At 37.2% G+C, this 18,545-nt stretch overlaps 1 protein-coding gene across 7 annotated transcripts in view; it reads left to right on the top strand.

Annotated features, from left to right (window-relative positions):
• MARK1 (microtubule affinity regulating kinase 1) overlaps positions 1–18,545 on the top strand; it is a 140,945-nt gene that overhangs the window by 67,840 nt on the left and 54,560 nt on the right. For 6 of the 7 annotated variants that reach the window (XM_025286082.3, XM_025286083.3, XM_025286081.3 and 3 more), the window contains exons 2-3: positions 13,535–13,738; positions 14,993–15,046. In XM_025286082.3, coding sequence (XP_025141867.2) covers positions 13,535–13,738; positions 14,993–15,046 — 258 coding nt within the window. Of the gene's footprint in view, positions 1–13,534; positions 13,739–14,992; positions 15,066–18,545 lie in introns of all 7 variants that reach the window. The other variant, XR_003109509.3, reaches the window with a different exon arrangement.

Genomic DNA, 18,545 nt, shown 5'->3' with positions numbered 1-18,545 from the left:
GGACCTCTATATAGTATAGGCAGACCTCAGAGATATTGAGGGTTTGGTTCCAGGCCACTGCAGTTAAGGAAGCACATGACTATTTTGGTTTCCCAGTGCATATAAAGTTATGTTTATACTATACTGTAGTCTTTTAAGTGTGCAATGGCATTATGTCTTTAAAAATTGTGCATACCTTATTTAAAAAATATTTCATTACTAAGATATACTAACCCTCATCTGAGCTTTCAGCGAGTTCGTAATTTTCTTGTGGTAATAACATCAAAGATCACTGTCACAGATCAGTACAGTCAATATAATAATAATGATGAAGTTTGACATATTGCTAGAATTACCAAAGTGTGACACAGACACACACTGTGAGCAAATACTTTGAGGAAAAAAATGATGTCAGTAGACTTACTCAATGCAAAGTTACCACAAAGCTTCAATTTTTTTAAAAAAGCACAGTATCCATGAAGCACAGTAAAGCAGAGCACAGTGAAACAAGGTGTGCCTGTAAACTGTATTGGCCGCCTTTCTTCATTAGCATCATACATGTGAGGTATTTAAAAGTCAAACCAACTTCTGGTTCCTAAAGAAAGATCAGAGATCTCTTACAGTAAGAAAGTTTGTAAAATTATACAGTTACTTGTTACAGACAGGCAGGATCACTACGCTGTGCAGCTTTTACCCCCTAGGTTCATGCAGTGCATAGCTTGGTAGCTACTGGAAAGTTTTGGTGATAATTTGTTTTAATAACTATTTTGTCATCTTTGTTGGACTTCATTTTTGTGGTTTATCTTTCTAAAAATTGATACATGACTGTCTTGTCAGATCTGTTGTCATCTGATTGCAATAATGCGATGTATAAAAGAGATGTACATCTTTATAAGATAAAGTTGAGTTTTTAAATTTATATTTTAGGTGAGATATTTAAACTGTAACATGTTTAGTGGGTCTATGCATGCAACACCCATTATTTGAATGATAAAGAAATGTAAAAGAAACCGTGCTTGGTGACTTTGAAGATCACAGTTTAAAAGGAGATAGTTTCCAAAGAAAAGGCAATTGTATCGTAAAGTAATTGTTGTCTAGAAGAATGTACAGGCGTATCTCTCTCATTGTACTTTGCTTTATTTTGCTTCACAGATAATGTGTTTTTTAACACATAGAAGGTTTGTGGCAACTCTTGAATCAAGCAAGACCAATGGCATCATTTTTCCAGTAGCATTTGCTTACGTCCTGTCTCTTTCACATTTTATTAATTCTTGAGCTCTTTCAAACCCTTCATCAGCAAAAATATTGAGTTTGGAGGATGCTGGCTTGCTTCATTGCTTTATTGTACTTGGCTGGAACCGAACCCATAGTGTCTCTGAGGTATGTCTCTCACGTGCTATAGGAAGAGAATACACAGCCTTCCGTTTTTAGTAAGTATTCTTTTTCTGATGTGTAAGTTTTTTGACACTTAAAACTACTGCTTTCACTGAAGCAACTCACCATTGTGCTATTTAAAAAGAAATTTCATCTTGAAACACTAAAATTGTGGAAGGAGGGAGGCATCATTATATGATCATACAATAAAGGAAGCGTACCATTTGAGAGAATTTTTCTGACAGTTAAACTCATTTATTGCCTGATCCTTGTGAAATAGGCATCGTCATTATTAATGGTATTTTCAGTCATGCTTTTGTACGACATGTAGCTGTTCTTTAAGTCGTTCTTTGACAAGCCACAGTTGTTAATGTCTATATGCAGTTTTCCAGGAAGGTAATTCGATACTTAAAGCTTAAAAAATCTGGAGTAGGGTTCTTGCCTTGGAGACTGTGACTCATGTGCTTTAAGAAATCTGTAATCTACCTCAAATTAATAGTGTGTTCAAATCTTCCTTACTCATACTGGGTTTTGAGTGAAGTTCTTTATTGAGAGAGTGTTGTTAAAATCTCCAGTCATAGTTGTGGATTTGTGTATTTTTGCCCTTTGCTATTAGTTTCTGTTCACTGAAACTCAGTTATTAGGCACATACATATTTAGGATAGTTATGTCTTCCTTAGAGTTGATCCTTTTATCATTATCAACTGTGTGTCTTTATTTTGTTAGTACTGCTTGTTTTGAAGTCTTACTTTGTCTGACATTATTATAGCTTCTTTAGCTCTCTTTTGCTTATTACTGTTTGCATTAGTATTTCTTTTCTCATAATTTTAGTTTCAACCTATCTGTATATTCATAATTAAAGTGCATCTTTTAATTTAAAAGCTCATTTAATCCTGTCTTTGAATTGAAATTCTTGTTTATGTTAAATATAATTATTAATGTTTGGTAAGTCTTTAATTTTTTTCTTTTGTTTTTCTTTTAGTTTCATTTTGTTGTTGTCTTTGGTGGTGTTCCTCTCTTCTTTTGTTCTTCTCTGCTTTTGAATCAATCAGTTAAGTTTTAGTATTTCATTTAAAAAATAATTTTGTTTATTTATTTTATTGCTGAGCAGGCTTTTCTCTAGTTGTGCTGAGTAGGGACTCCTCTTCCTTGCAGTGTGTGGGCTTCTCGTTGCAGTGGCTGCTCTTGTTGCCAAGCACAGGCTCTGGAGCTCGTGGGCTTCTGTGGTTGTGGTTCCCTGACTCTGGAGCACAGGCTCAGTAGTTGTGATGCATGGGCTTTGTGGCATGTGGGATCTTTCTGGACCAGGGATCGAACCTCTGTCTTGTGTATTGGCAGGTGGATTCTTTACCACTGAGCCACCAGGGAAGCCCTAGTATTTCATTCTAATTCCTCTGTTGACTTACCTATGCTTCTGTATCTTTTTCAGTGTCTTTTCTCCCCATTGGTTGTTCTAGAGATTACAGAATGCACCCATATATTACTGCAGTCTACATAGGGTGATATTGCAACAGTTCAGATAAAATTAAGACTCTTAAAAGAATCTTTTAATTTCCCTGATCTTTGTGCTTTTTTTTTTCACATACATTACTTCTTATAAACTCCACAATATGGTGTTACCTTTTTTGCTTTATATAGTCATATTTCTTTTAAAGAAAGATGAAAAAATAAATATTATTTATATTTCTCACATATTTATCATTTCAAGAGCTCTTTTTTCCTTTCTGTAAGTTTAGATTACTATCTATGTTCACTTTCTTTTAGCTGGAAAAATTATCCTTAGCATTTCATATAGCATATGTCTTCTGGCAGCAAATTCTTTCAGTTCTCATTCATCTAAAAATATCTTTATTTTGTCTTCATTTTTTATTACAATTTTTATTCAGGTATTATTGATTTACAATAATTGTCTTTTTTAAAAGAATATTTTCATTGGGTAAAGGATTTTGGGTTGCATTTATTTTTTTCTGCAGTACATCAAAAATCTTTCATTGCCACCTGACGGCCATTGTTTCTGATAAGAAGTGAGCTGCTGCTGCTAAGTTGCTTCAGTCGTGTCTGACTCTGTGCGACCCCATAGAGGGCAGCCCACCAGGCTCCCCCATCTCTGGAATTCTCCAGGCAAGAACATTGAAGTGGGTTGCCATTTCCTTCTCCAATGCATGAAGGTGAAAAGTGAAAATGAAGTCGCTCAGTCGTGTCCAACTCTTAGCAACCCCATGGACTGCAGCCCAGCAGGCTCCTCTGTCCATGGGATGTTCCAGGCAAGAGTACTGGAGTGGGGTGCCATTGCCTTCTCCAAGAAGTGAGCTACCATTTGCATTGACACTCCTTTGTATGTATTGTGTTGTTTTCCCCTAACTCCTCTTAAGGTTCCCCACCCCACTTCACCCATCTATACATAATTTTTTAGTAGTTAGACTTCGTGATGTACCTCCTTTTGTTTTTCTTCAAACTTATCTGGCTTGGCATTCATAGTTTGGGGGAATTATATGGCCATTATTGCATCTAGTAATTTTTTCTCCCTTCTTTCCTTCTTATTCCTTCTCTAGTACCCCATTTACACATGTGTTAGTGTGTGTTATTGACCCACAGATCATGGGGCTCTCTGCATTTTTGTTTAATCTCCCTAGTTCTTCAGATTGGCTAATTTTTATTCATCTGTCTTCAAGTTTGTTGACCCTTTCTCTTTTGCAGTCTGCTATACACCTGCCCAGTGAATTGAGTTTTTAAAAAGTATTATACAATTCAGTTCTAGAATTTCCATTTACTTCTTTTTAACTATAGTTTCCATTTCTCTTCTGATATTTCCCATGTTTGTTTCTTCTAATCATATTATCCTTTACTTTTAGAAACAGGTATCATAACTGCTTTAAAGTTCTTGCCTGTTGAGTCCAACTTCTAGAACATCTTGGTGTCTATTTCTGTTGACTGCTGTTTCTCTTGATAGACTCATTTTTCTGTTCCATCATGTACTTAGTAAATTTTGATTGTATATAGGATATTGTTGATAGTACTAAACAGAGTCTCTGGATTTATTTATCTTCCTCTGAAAAGTGTTGATTTGACAGGAAGTTAATTTGGCTTAACTCAGTCTTCAAATTCAGCCTTTCCAGTAGTGCTCAATAGGCAAATCTATAGTTTCCCTGACCTTCTATCTGTCTCCTTCTGACATGTTTTTTGGAGTTTCTCTTGCTCACATTTGGTTTAGGGCTCAGCAAGGGACCTGTAGTTTGTGTGAGGACTTCAGAGTTTTATTCTCCGTAGCTTTATTTTCATCAGAGTTTCCTTTTTCACTCTTAAATCAATTCTTTTTTTTAGCCATCAGCTCCATCCTCTGACTCCTTAAGCCAGTAAGACTGTTGCTCTGCTTGAATTTCAGTCACTGGGAACTTGGTGGATCAGAGTTTGCCCCCAGGTGGAAACTAAAAATTTCACCCTATGTGGTTCCCTTTTTATAAAGATCAGTCTCCTTCCAGTTTTTGGCTTCTTTCTGTAGCTCTTCAGGGCCACCAAACAATTGTTTTTAATATTTTGTCTGGAGATTGTATTCTTATTTACTGGTAGATTAGTCAGATACAACTATTTATCCATTATTAGAACCATAACTTCCCTACTTTTTTTTAAAAATGACTTTGAGAAATAAAAATTTGGTTATTGTTTCTAAATTGTTGTGGCCTGTATTGCTGCTAATATCAACTGACTAAAGAGTAGTTATGGTGTGCAAAGTGGCATGTTCTAGAGTCCTGGGAAGTGAGTTGTGACATCCCCAGCTTCAGGTCTAATATATGATATATAACTTCTCAGGAATATTCTTTCTTTATCATGTATTTGTGATTCGATTCATTCATGTATTCATGTATTCATTCATTACCCAATAGGTTAGCCAAGCTACACCATCTTTTGCCCTCTAAATCTGACTCTGTATGATTCAGTGTGCAGGGGCTCTATATCTGTAACTTTAACAGTTTGAATTCTAGTAGTATTCAGTTGGACAACTGAATGTTCAACATGTAGGCCTTTGAAAAAGATCCTCCATTTAATATACCATTTTCTTAGGTACCTTTCTTCTTTGACTTTACAAAGTGTGCTCTCACCTTGGGGTTTTTCTGTTTATTCATTTCACTGCCTGAAATACTCTTCTCCTGTTTCTCTAGCTCATTGCCATCTGTTGGGTCCAGCTCAAACATCATTTATTACATCTAGTCCATTAGCAGCATTCACCCCAACTCCCTCCCTAGACACTCTTGTCACATCTCCTCATTTTATTTCCTTTTTACCCCATATTACCAAGTATAGTTATTTTATTTTGGCTATTTGCATAGTCTTGTTTTCTTCCACTCGAACACAAGTTTTATCCTTCAGAATTTTTTTTCAGGCTACCAATAGACTTAAGAAAAATTCCTTTTTTTTTTTTTAACTTAGCCTAAGTTGGTTTCTGTTGCTTAGAGACAAGAAACCTGACTGTACCGAAACTAGTACAGTTTCTACATGGTCAGGTTACAGGCAACCTGACTGCCTGCAACCAGAAGTCATTGCAGGCAACAAACACTCAGGGAAATGGCAGAAATTTGGGATTGGTTTTCTGGCCTAGGAGATGGGGTTTTTTTGTTTCTTTGGTTATGACCAACCTAGACAGCATATTAAAAAGCAGAGACATTATTTTGCCAACAAAGGTCCATCTAGTCAAGGCTATGGTTTTTCCAGTAGTCATGTATGGATGTGAGAGTTGGACTATAAAGAAAGCTGAGCACTGAAGAATTGATGCTTCTGAACTGTGGTGTTGGAGAAGACTCTTGAGAGTCCCTTGGACTGCAAGGAGATCCAACCAGTCCATCCTAAAGGAGATCAGTCCTGGGTGTTCATTGGAAGGACTGATGTTGAAGCTGAAACTTCAATACTTTGGCCATCTGATGTGAAGAGCTGACTCTTCACATGGAAAGGACCCTGATGCTGGGAAAGATTGAGGGCAGGAGGAGAAGGGGACGACAGAGGATGAGATGGTTGGATGGCATCATTGACTCGATGGACATGGGTTTGGGTGGACTCCAGGAGTTGGTGATGGACAGGGAGGCCTGTTGTGCTGCGGTTCATGGGGTCGCAAAGAGTTGGACATGACTGAATGACTGAATTGAACTGAATAAACAAGCACTTGTGTGGTTCTTACTATGTGCTATTCTGAGCACCTTTACAGAAATTATTTTATGTAATGCTCAGAATAGCTATGAGGTAGAAAAATCCCATGGACGGAGGAGCCTGGTAGGTTGCAGTCCATGGGGTCACTGGGAGTCAGACACGACATGAGCGACTTCACTTTCACTTTTCACTTTCATGCATTGGAGAAGGAAATGGCAACCCACTCCAGTGTTCTTGCCTGGAGAATCCCAGGGACAGGGAAGCCTGGTGGGCTGCCGTCTCTGGGATCGCACAGAGTCAGACATGACTGAAGTGACTTAGCAGCAGCAGGCTTTATTATTAGTTCCTTTAATAGAGGAGGAAACATGCACATAAAGATTAAACAACTTGCCCAAGGATGCATAGCTAGTGAGTAGAAAAATTTCATTTCAGTTGGTATTGAAAGCAGGGAAAATTCTATTATTATTCAGGAATTCTAAGTCTGATAATCCATGGGATTAGTTTCTTGAAGAGCTAATGAAATCACTACCTGTAATTACTTTGAATACAGTACATCTCAAGCCCAGATTTAGGTTCATGTTGCCACTGCTGCAGAAGAATGAAGGAATTCAGTGTCTACTGGATTGAGTGGACAACTTGAAGAAAGAAAATAAAATCTGAATTTGTATTTTCAGCTAAAGATGAGGGACTAGTATTTATAGCCATTATATTATTGAGCTTGCATAATGTCTTGTACAGTTGAGATAGTTCTTAATTAAACTTAACTATGACTTCAGCCCGACGAGGGCATGGCAGCCCACTCCAGTATTCTTGCCTGAAGAATCCCAGTGGACAGAGGATCCTGGCAGGCTACAGTCCATGGGATCAGAGTTGGACACAACTGAGTGACTAAGCACACACAGCACAGCATGACTTCAGCCCATGCTGGATAAACATTTTTTTTAGGCTTCCTGTTTGAGAGTTAATATATTGATCAGCATGGAGTGAGATCAGTTATCTCAAATTACTCTTCAGAAAGTTCCTTTAAGGAAAGATTCTGCTGCTGAGTGGTGCTATGGCACTCCTAAGGAAAAATGGGGGTTTGAGGGGAGGAATATTTGTTTAGGTCGGTGTTTTATAATTAGAATCATAATATAAAAAATGTGCTTTATATTCCATTATAATTTCTAATTTAAGACTCCTCTAAATGCATTCTGAGAAAGTTGGATGGCTCCTAAAAAGGGTCATGCTTAATGTTGAAAGTTAGGAGATCTCATTTTTAAAAAGGATTTTGGAGAATATATTACCTTTTCCAATTCTAGGAGTGGGATAAGAAAGAATAGTATTTTTGTAAGAGCCCTCTCTCCCCTCCTCTCCTAAGTACAGACACTGCCATACCTATATTTTCTTAGAATCTCCTTCTCTGTTGGTAGCATTGGCCAGAAGCAATTTAGTCCTGCTTTTCAAACCATGACGTTTTACAGTAGTGGTTGGCCAACTGCATCCTATAGGCCAAATGCAGCCTTTGGGTATGTATTTATATGGCCCTGAGCTAAGAAATTTTCTTTAAAAATGAATACCCAACAGGGACAGTGGAGTCTGCAAAACCTGAAATATTTATTGTCTAGCTTTTTATAGAAAACTTTGCTGACCTCTGTGTCTCACCATACTTGTTGAGGATATACAGAACAGTCAAGAATGGTGCCCCTAAATATTGATAGGTTACCTGATCAAGAGTTTCTCCTTAGGGAACTGATTATACTGCCCTCTCTTTTGTTGTTTGTAGCTTAGCTAAAAGTTGAACAAGTCTGATAAGAATCTCCTAATTATTCATTTTTCCTTTATGACCTCTTAATTAGAAAGTAGTGATAGCTCTTATGTATCAGCTATTGTATTGCTCTGTAACAAGTCATCCCAACACCCAGTGGTTCAAACTCACAAGCATATGTTGTTTCTTATGAGTCACGGGGTTATCTGGGGATCAGCTGAGTTAATCTGACCTCAGCTGGGAGTGGCTCTGCTCAGTGTGTTTCTTATAGTCCTTCTGGTATCAACCTAGACACGCCCTTCTCAGGGGGATGGCAGAAATGTGAGAGAGTAAGTTGAAACACAGCAGGGCGTCTTGATGACTAGTATGGGACTGGCTTATACCACCATTTTGAACTCATTCTCTTGGCCAAAGCAAATCATATGACTGGATGCCCAAAGAGTGTAAAACTATATTCTGCCCTCAGTAGGAGAACATTGGAAAGTTACATGGCAAAGGATGTGAAAATTTGAAGCTAATAATTCAGTCTGTCAGTTTGGTTTATAGTCAAAATATGCTTTGCAACCAGCATTGAGATATAACTCAAATATCTTAACTCATTCTGCTTTTAAGAGATCTGCACAGCAAGACATCATTCCTCGTAAGTCATCCCAAGTATAGGTGTCAGGAGCATAGGGACCATAAGTTTCTTTACTTGGCTGATTTGTATTTGTATTGTCTTTTTTTGTGCCTAACACCATATTCAGTATTGACCATCTGGTGATGTCCATGTGTAGAGTCTTCTCTTGTGTTGTTGGAAGAGGGTGTTTGCTGTGACCAGCGTGTTCTCTTGGCAAAACTATATTAGCCTTTGGCCTGCTTCATTCTGTACTCCAAGGCCAAATTTGCTTGTTACTCCAGGTGTTTCTTGACTTCTTACTTTTGCATTCCAGTCCCCTGTAATGAAAAGGATATTTTTTTGGATGTTAGTTCTAGAAGATCTTATAGGTCTTCATAGAACTGTTCAACTTCAACTTCTTTAGCATTACAGGTTGGGGCATAGACTTGGATACTGGATATTGAATGGTTTGCCTTGGAAATGAACAGAGATCTGTCATTTTTTAGAGTGCATTGCCAAATTCAAACTTAAAGAAAGTAGAGAAAACCACTAGACCATTCAAGTATGACCTAAATCTAACCCCTTATGATTATACAATGGAAGTGCCAAATAGATTCAAGGGATTAGATCTGATAGACTGCCTGAAGAATTATGGACAGAGGTTCGTGACATTGTACATGAGGCAGTGATCAAGACCATCCCCAAGAAAAAGAAAAGCAAAAAGACAAAATGGTTGTCTGAGGAAGCCTTACAAATTAGCTGTGAATAGAAGAGAAGCAAAAGGCAAAGGAGAAAAGAAAGGATTTACCCATTTGAATGCCGAGTTCCAAAGAATAGCAAGGAGAGATAAGAAAGCCTTCCTCAGCGATCAATGCAAAGAAATAGAGGAAAACAACAGAATGGGAAAGACTGGAGATCTCTTCAAGAAAATGAGAGATACTAAGGGAATATTTCATGCAAAGATGGGCTCAATAAAGGACAGAAATGGGATGGACCTAACAGAAGCAGAAGATACTAAGAAGAGGTGACAAGAATACACAGAAGAACTATACACAAAAGATCTTCATGACCCAGATAATCAGGATGATATGATCACTCACGTAGAAGCCAGACATCCTGGAATGTGAAGTCAAGTGGGCCTTAGGAAGCATCACTACAAACAAAGCCACTGGAGGTGATAGAATTCCAGTTGAGCTGTTTCAAATCCTCAAAGATGATGCTGTGAAAGTACTGCACTCAATATGTCAGCAAATTTGGAAAACTCAGCAGTGCCACAAGACTGGAAAATAATCAGTTTTTATTCCATTCTCAAAGAAAGGCAGTGCCAAAGAATGCTCAAACTGCCGCACAATTGCACTCATCTCACATGCCAGCAAAGTAATGCCCAAAATTCTCCAAGCCAGGCTTCAATAGTATGTGAACCGCCAACCTCCAGATGTTTAAGCTGGTTTTAGAAAAAGCAGAGGAACCAGAGATCAAATTGCCAACATCTGCTGGATCATCAAAAAAGCAAGAGAGTTCCAGAAAACCATCTATTTCTACTTTATTGACTATGCCAAAGCCTTTGACTGCGTGGATCACAACAAACTGGAGAATTCTGAAAGAGATGGGCATACCAGACCACCTGACCTGCCTGATGAGAAATCTGTATGCAGGTCAAGAAGCAGCAGTTAGAACTGGACATGGAACAGCAGACTGGTTCCAAATAAGAAAAGGAGTACGTCAAGGCTGTATATTGTCACCCTGCTTATTTAACTTCTATGCAGAGTACATCATGAGAAACGCTGGGCTGGAAGAAGCATAAGCTGGAATCAAGATTGCCAGGAGAAATATCAATAAATCATATAGGCAGATGACACCACACTTATGGCAGAAAGTGAAGAACTAAAGAGCCTCTTGATGAAATTGAAAGAGGAGAGTGAAAAAACTGGCTTAAAACTCAGCATTCAGAAAACTAAGATCATGGTATCTGGTTCCATCACTTCATGGCAAATAGATGGGGAAGCAATGGAAACAGTGAGAGACTTTATGTTTTGGGGCTCCAAAATCACTGCAGATGGTGATTGCAGCCATGAAATTCAAAGACGCTTGGTCCTGGGAAGAAAAGTTTTGACCAACCTAGACAGCATATTAAAAAGCAGAGACATTACTTTGCCAACAAAGGGTCATTTAGTCAAAGCTTTGGTTTTTCCAGTAGTCATGTATGGATATGAGAGTTGGACTATAAAGAAAGCTGAGTGCCGAAGAATTGATGCTTTTGATCTGTGGTTTTGGAGAAGACTCTTCAGAGTCCCTTGGACTGCAAGGAGATCCAACCAGTCCATCCTAAACAAATCAGTCCTGAATTGGAAGGGCTGATGCTAAAGCTGAAACTCTAATCCTTTGGCCACCTGATGCGAAGAACTGATTTGATTTGAAAAGACCCTGATGCTGGAAAAGATTGAAGGCGGTAGGAGGAGGGGATAACAGAGGATGAGATGGTTGGGTGGCATCACTGAGTCGATGGACATGAGTTTGAGTAAGCTCCAGGCGTTGGTGATGGACAGAGAAGCCTGGCGTGGTGCAGTCCATGGGGTCGCAAAGAGTCGGATACGACTGAGCACACACTAACTAACAATTCGTATTAATTTCTGGAGTTTAGGGAGATTTAGATCTAACAATGAAAATTGACCATAGACCAATACTTAAGAAGATGGTGTGATGGTCCAATAGTAGAAATTTTTCCTGGATATAAAGATAGCAACAAAAAAGAGGGGTAATCAGTTCTGCTTTGTGAAAGACATAGAGTACTTTGTTGAGGAGGAGATAAAACTCAATTTTGAATGATAGAGAAGTCCATAGTTCCTGCTGGACAAATTTCAGGTAGAGAAGTACTGTTTGTAGGAATTATTATAGTGATCTATTGAGTCTGAGAAAATGATTATAATTAAAATCTCTTATTTATGCTCAGATAATAGAAAAGTCACTAAGAACCAGTGAGTAACTTTGTGATTACTGCCTACTTATATTATTTATTGCAGTAGTTTTCAAATTTGCCTGCATCAGAATCAGGACTGGCTAAAATACTCCTTACTGGGTTCCACCCCCAGAGTTTTCTGTTCAGTAGGTCTGGAACAGGGTCAGAGAATTTGCGTTTCTAGCATGTTCCCAGATGATGCTGATATTGCTGGTCCAAGGACAGCACTTTGAGAAGTATTGGTTTATTGAACTTTTCCTATATATCTGGCACTCTACGGTGTGGTAAGTGTGTAAAAGTGGAAAGAAAACATGTCTGTCCTCAAGTTGCTCATGGTGAGGTGGCAGACACAAAGAAGTGAGTGTATGACAGTGCGGTGGATCGAATCACATGGAAGTACAGTTTGCTGTGAAGATACCCCAGTGTGACTCTTAACTCAAAATGGCTGCAAGTGTGTGTGAGACACAGAAAATCCTTTACTCCTGAGCCAAGTTTTTAAAAAATATCAAAGGTAAAAACAAATAGAAAAATGATCTTGAGTCCTGCTTTGCATGAAATTAGTAAATGGAGTCCTCTTCAGAGTTGTCTTTAAGAAATTTCTAATCAAAATTTTTTAGACATGTTTTTGGTGGTATAGTTTGGACAACATATGTCTGAATTCCTTTGCAAATAAAAGCTGCCCACCTCTTTTGTTTATTTGTTGTACTCATCTTCAGCTGTTTTTAAGATGTCAGATAATGATGTTTTGATTGTCATGCATAATTCTACATTTTTACAGAAAATGCTACAAATTTTATTTACTTCGGAAAGCAGACAAAACTAGCCAAGAGCAGGGATACTCAGAGCTGGGGAAACAGGGTTCCTTAGGCAGCCTTACCTGGGACTTGAGGTGCTGAGCCCCAGGGTAACACGGTCAATTACTGTGATTGTGAGCCAGCGTGAGACGCTGAGACAAAGTGACATCTCTGCCTTGAGAACGGCAAGGAGGAAGAAGGCAGTGGATGTAAGGGCATGGATCCAGCAGGGCTGTCGATGGCTTCTCCTTGGGCATGAGAAGCTGGGTGAGGGGCTGAGAAGGAGTTGATTAAAGGTATGCCTGTCGTGGGAAAGGGCTTGGTTAGTTGGCCAAAGTTATGTGCCCAGCAAATCAAGGAGTGACCAGGACAAGTAGTTGGACTGGTTTAGAGAAACAGAGCTGTACTCGTGAAGTTGTCTTGGCACTGAAGACATTCTGCCATTGTAAGGAAGCAATCTGGATCTGGATAGACATCTCAGCCTACACGGGTAACACCCTTAGGAGAGTAATGATCTGTGGGGCTTCTGGCTATCTAACCATTTATATCTTTTTAAAAGCAAAAGCATATGTCTAAAGCTATGCAGAATATTTCATTTTAAATGTTTATATTCCCCCTGGCAAAGGGAACTAAAGTCAAGTAGAAATTGCAAACAGAATGCCCAGAAATGGTGTAGTGCAATTTGTTTTCATTAGAGATGAATTATTTTTTTTCTCTTTATTTTTAATTGAAGAATAATTACAATACTGTGCTGGTTTCTGCCATACATCAACATGTATCAGCCATAGGTTTATATATGTCCCCTCTGTTTGGAGCCTGCCTCCCACCTCCTACCCCATCCTACCCCTCTAGGTTATGAATTATTAATGAAAATTGTTTGTAGTGTTATTTGAACTGTCCTTTAATTATATAGTTTAATTAATGATGAAATCTTCTAACCTTTTTTTTAGCATACATCTGTGGATGGATATACCGAACCCCATATCCAGCCAACCAAATCAAGTAGCAGACAGAACATCCCTCGGTGTAGAAACTCCATTACGTCAGCAACAGACGAACAGCCTCACATTGGAAATTACCGTTTACAAAAGACAATAGGGAAGGGAAATTTTGCCAAAGTAAAGTTGGCAAGGCATGTTCTAACCGGTAGAGAGGTAAGTTTTCACGATGCCTTTTAATACTTACTTGGACCTCTCCAGAGTCTTATTAAAAAAGCTTTCCTATAGCTGATTCTGGAAATAAATTAACAGTTAAACATTGGGGTATGTGTGAATGGACTGTACGTAGGTAGAGTTATGCCTAGCACAGAAAAATTGTCCTTACGTATTAGCATCTCTTATAAAGCAGATGTGCTGCACATGAGGTTTTCTTAGCCTTCTGTCTTTTCATTATATGGTTTCCACAAACATTTCAGATTACCCTTGCTACCCAACCCCAGGAACAGGGCTAGGATAACTTCTTATTAATTACTACTTAAGCTGTACTGTATATAGGAATAGAAATCTGAGGTTGTACACATGAAACTTACATAGTGTTAAAAGCCATTGTTACCTGAATAAAAAATAAATTCTAAATACTACTACTTGAAGTAAATTAGGTATAAATGTATAGGAAATTAGCTACTAATTTTTAATCTATTTAGAGATTATATTGAGCAAGTGTTATAGATGTTTTTCTCAGATAATAAGAGAATCAGGTTTCTAAAATCCTGTGTGTTTCAAAGTAGGTATATTTACATAGTAAAATATATGTTTAATAATAATAATAATATATTTAATAATTTATATATTAAAGACTCAAAATAGTTAAACATCTAACACTCTACATTACATGATCGGATCCAATTAGGACATTATGAAAAATGTGTCATAAAACATTCTTGCTAAGTTTCCGTTTTGTTTTATACATATTATTATTGTTACTTATGGTTAAATTTAGTCTTCTGTATTTTGACCCCAGGAGCTATTAGGACACAGGTTATATTAGACAAAGATTTAGAGGATGTTTAAACGTGTTTCGTTAGTTTGCTGTAAGTTTGGGTGTCCAGTCTCTCTCCCCACATACTACTTAACTTACTAAAAGTTTATAAGCCTCTCTCTTCTGATAATTATGACTTATCAAGATAATGAGTCAAATATTAAAGTACAAATGATTTTTACTTTAAAAGGGGAACCTTGGAAGAACTTAACAAAGGTGTAATTTCACTGACTTAGAATCAAATAGGTTACAGACTTGGGTCAATAAAATATATTCTAAGGCTGTCTAGTTATCAAAACTTTACCATCCAATTATGTTAATCCCCAGTATAGCTATATCTAATTAGGATGAAACAAAAGATGTTTTCTTTATAAATTTTATTCTTTAAGATATGTATTCTCAAATTAAAATTTAATAATTCTCTTTTTCAGGTTGCTGTGAAAATAATAGACAAAACTCAGCTAAATCCTACCAGTCTACAAAAGGTATTTAATTATTTTAATAGTAAGTAATTATAATATGAGTTTATAATCAATATATGATACTTGTGGAATCAGTTATTCTAAATTTCCCATTAGGTACAATTCTACATTTCATCAGTATATGAAGAAAAGACTTGATATCAACATAATATATACATTTGTTAATATTTAAGTATTTATCAAATGTTTGAAAAATATCTACTCCTCAAATGCATTTACCGTGTCAAAGCAACTTATGTCTTTTAATACAGTAGGATAAAACTTTTTGTATCAGATATTTCGAAGTACTTAGGATTTTGCTTCATTCTAATCAACTTATGAGATACTGTTGTCAATAGGTGGGTTTCCTATTGCTTCAGTTGCTTCTCTTCCTTCCTCCACAAAAACTACAGTAGAAGACTACTGTAGAAGTTACTGTAAGCTAACTTAGAGTAGAAGTTACTATAAGCTAACTTACAGTAGAAGATACGAACATTTCTTCAAAGGGTGAACATACAAAACAGCATGCTGCTGCTGCTGCTGCTAAGTCGCTTCAGTTGTGTCTGACTCTGTGCGACCCCATAGACGGCAGCCCACCAGGCTCCCCTGTCCCTGGGATTCTCCAGGCAAGAACACTGGAGTGGGTTGCCATTTCCTTCTCCAATGCAAGAAAGTGAAAAGTGAAAATGAAGTCACTCAGTCGTGTCCGAGTCTTAGCAACCCCATGGACTACAGCCTACCAGGCTCCTCCATCCATGGGATTCTCCAGGCAAGAGTACTGGAGTGGGGTGCCATCTCCTTCTCCATAAAACAGCATAGGGACCAAAAAAAGCAAGTAGGATGGGAATTGACCTGGTAAATTTAGTAAAGCTGGTTCATGTTGCTTCATTAATTATTTGCGAAAACTTTCTCAGATACACATTTTAGTACTTTGAAAATGAAGCAAATATTTTAGCATTTGTGCCATATATGTTGTTTATATATAGCTCACTGTGTAGTATATAAGATATATATGTGTGATTATGTATAAAGTACATTATTATTTTTATGAGAATATAATGGGATCATGGTCACATATGTAAGTGTGGTGTAAATAACTGGATTTCTAAAACAGAATTCTATAAGAAAGTTTTAGTGTGGTGTGTATAACTATACTTGTTGTGATTCTAATATTAAATGAAAATTTTGGGTCAGTGATAATCAAGACTTTCCACTTGTCTCAGTACCAGATAACTCAGTTTATTTTATATATTTCTACTTAAGAGATTTGGATCTGTCTTTTTACTTACTGAGATTCCTTTTAAATTTGCCAACCAGTATAGCTTTTCATAGTATTGGTATTTCTCATCTGTATGAACATGAAAGGTTTGCTGGATTTTTTTTTATTTCTGTGTGAGATGATATATACCTTGTTGGATGTTTTTTGGGAGAAACTTCCAGTACCTGTCTCTTAGCTAATCATGACTTAGTGGTATGAGTTATAAAAAGGCATCTTCCTTGGGCAGACAAATTATCCAAAGATGCTGTTTCTTCCTGTGTTAGAGCCACAGTGGGACAAATTTTTGCCCACCCCTCTCCTGGGAATCCCTTTAAAACACGAAGACTGCATAACAGCCCAGAGGCCCTGTTCATGGCCCAGCTAGCCTTTTCTCTTTTCCGAGGTTAATCTGTGTGATACTCTGGTAAATTATGTGATTTTGAGTGACATGTAGAACTAGTTCAGGCCTGTTGTGCTTGTTGGATGCAGGGCAGTGTGACCCCCACTCTGTCTTTCCCAGAGGGGCCCAGGGAAAGTTGTGGAACCAAAGTCACGCTTGTTGAAACATGCAGCAGACATGCAGATGTGAAGCTGAACTGTTATTCAGATTAAAAATATACTTGGTGATGTAATTTCTGTTATAGATTCTGCTAAATTCTGCTAATCTTGCTGATAAAGGGTTGCTTTTCCAAACGGGCATATAAAAAATGATGGCAATTTTGTTTTCTTAAATCTGTGAAAATAAAAGCAAAGACTGAAATTTACTAAATGTAGCCAGTACACCATGTGTATTTTGTTGTTTTCAGAATAATTTTTATTTATGTTCATAGCTTTGCTTTTTGTTAAAAGATTTAAAAAAGAACAGATCAAGGCTTGCTTCATTTTCATGCATTGTAGAATATTCAATGTTTGGCCTTACTCAGTGAATGCTAGGAGCACCTCATATGCCAGTCAGTCATATCTAAGAAATAAAAATATAAAACACGGAATTAAAAGTAATCATTTTTTTCCCCCTTAGCACTGACAGTCAAGTAATAGTAAAAAAATAGCAAAATGGCTTTCCGTGCCTTAGGTGTGCTTCCTAAAAGGCAGATTATGATAGCACATATTTGCAGTAAGGATTCATTTTAATCTTATCTCAACCCAAAAGTATTTGGTTAAGTCTTGTTCTGAACTTGATCTGAATTTAAGCTGGTCCTTCTTGTTTATTCTTTTTTGTATAGCATATTAATAGGGAATATTACTTTCCTTTGCCAACATTGGTGATAGATGAAAGTAAACTAAATTTGATACCCAACCTATTCCAAACTTCTGAAATATAGAGTTCTTAAAAACAGTTTGGTCTTTGGAATTGTTAGCATCTTTAGTTTCAACATTGCTCACGTAATATCTTGTATTATTTGTATTACATATTTTAAATTAATGGAATCCAGTTTAATACGTTTTCATAGGTTAAGACTGTTTAGCATAGATGTTATATTTACTTGTTCCTCTTTGAAGCATGACTCCCGCCTCACATATTAGTGGTTTTTTAGAGTAGGGTCTATGAACTATACTAGTGATTCTCTGGGGATCTTTTAAGCAGCCTATTACTGATGGAGAAAAAGCAGAATGATGAAGCAGTTTTATTCATAGTTCACTTACTTGAAATGCAAGATTAGTTGTTGTTTTCTCTGAAATTCCACCAAGTTTTGAAACTTGGACATATTAATTTATAACAGATTGACAAAGTTTTTGTTAGTTTGTCTCAGCTCACAATCATCAGGGTGCAGTTTATCTTCTGTATATTACTTATTAATTTGCATATTTTATTGTTTTACTGTGTTGTATTATATTTCAAAATCACAAAAATAGCACAGTGGTTCAGAAGTCATCTGCTGAGTAGTAAAACCTGCAATGAAAACAGAAACAAGACTACTAAAACTCATTAATAATGAGAAGTGCTGCATCCCAGTTACATAGAATAGGAATCCTTATGACAGTGATCACAAGCAGGGCAAGTATAAAAAGTTTCGAATTAACATCTAGGAGTCAAACTTACTGAATGAATAATTCATTTACTGCTAGTGTGTTATCTGTTGTGTAAAAATGTTGTCTAATGGTAACCTAAGCCATTTATACTTCAGTGAGTTTTCAGATGAAGCCCAGAGACCTCTCTGGTAAGGTAGTTAAGTTTTCCAGAATATCTTCAAAATAATCTGTATCATGTTGATGAATTTGGTCAGTAAAAGTAGAGAGGAAGACAGAATCATGGAAGCAATTCAG

This window comes from Bubalus bubalis, chromosome 5 (assembly GCF_019923935.1).
Source record: "Bubalus bubalis isolate 160015118507 breed Murrah chromosome 5, NDDB_SH_1, whole genome shotgun sequence".
Taxonomy (NCBI): Eukaryota; Metazoa; Chordata; class Mammalia; order Artiodactyla; family Bovidae; genus Bubalus; species Bubalus bubalis.
Note: the sequence above shows the minus strand (reverse complement) of the source record. Positions and strands in the feature narration are given on the sequence as shown.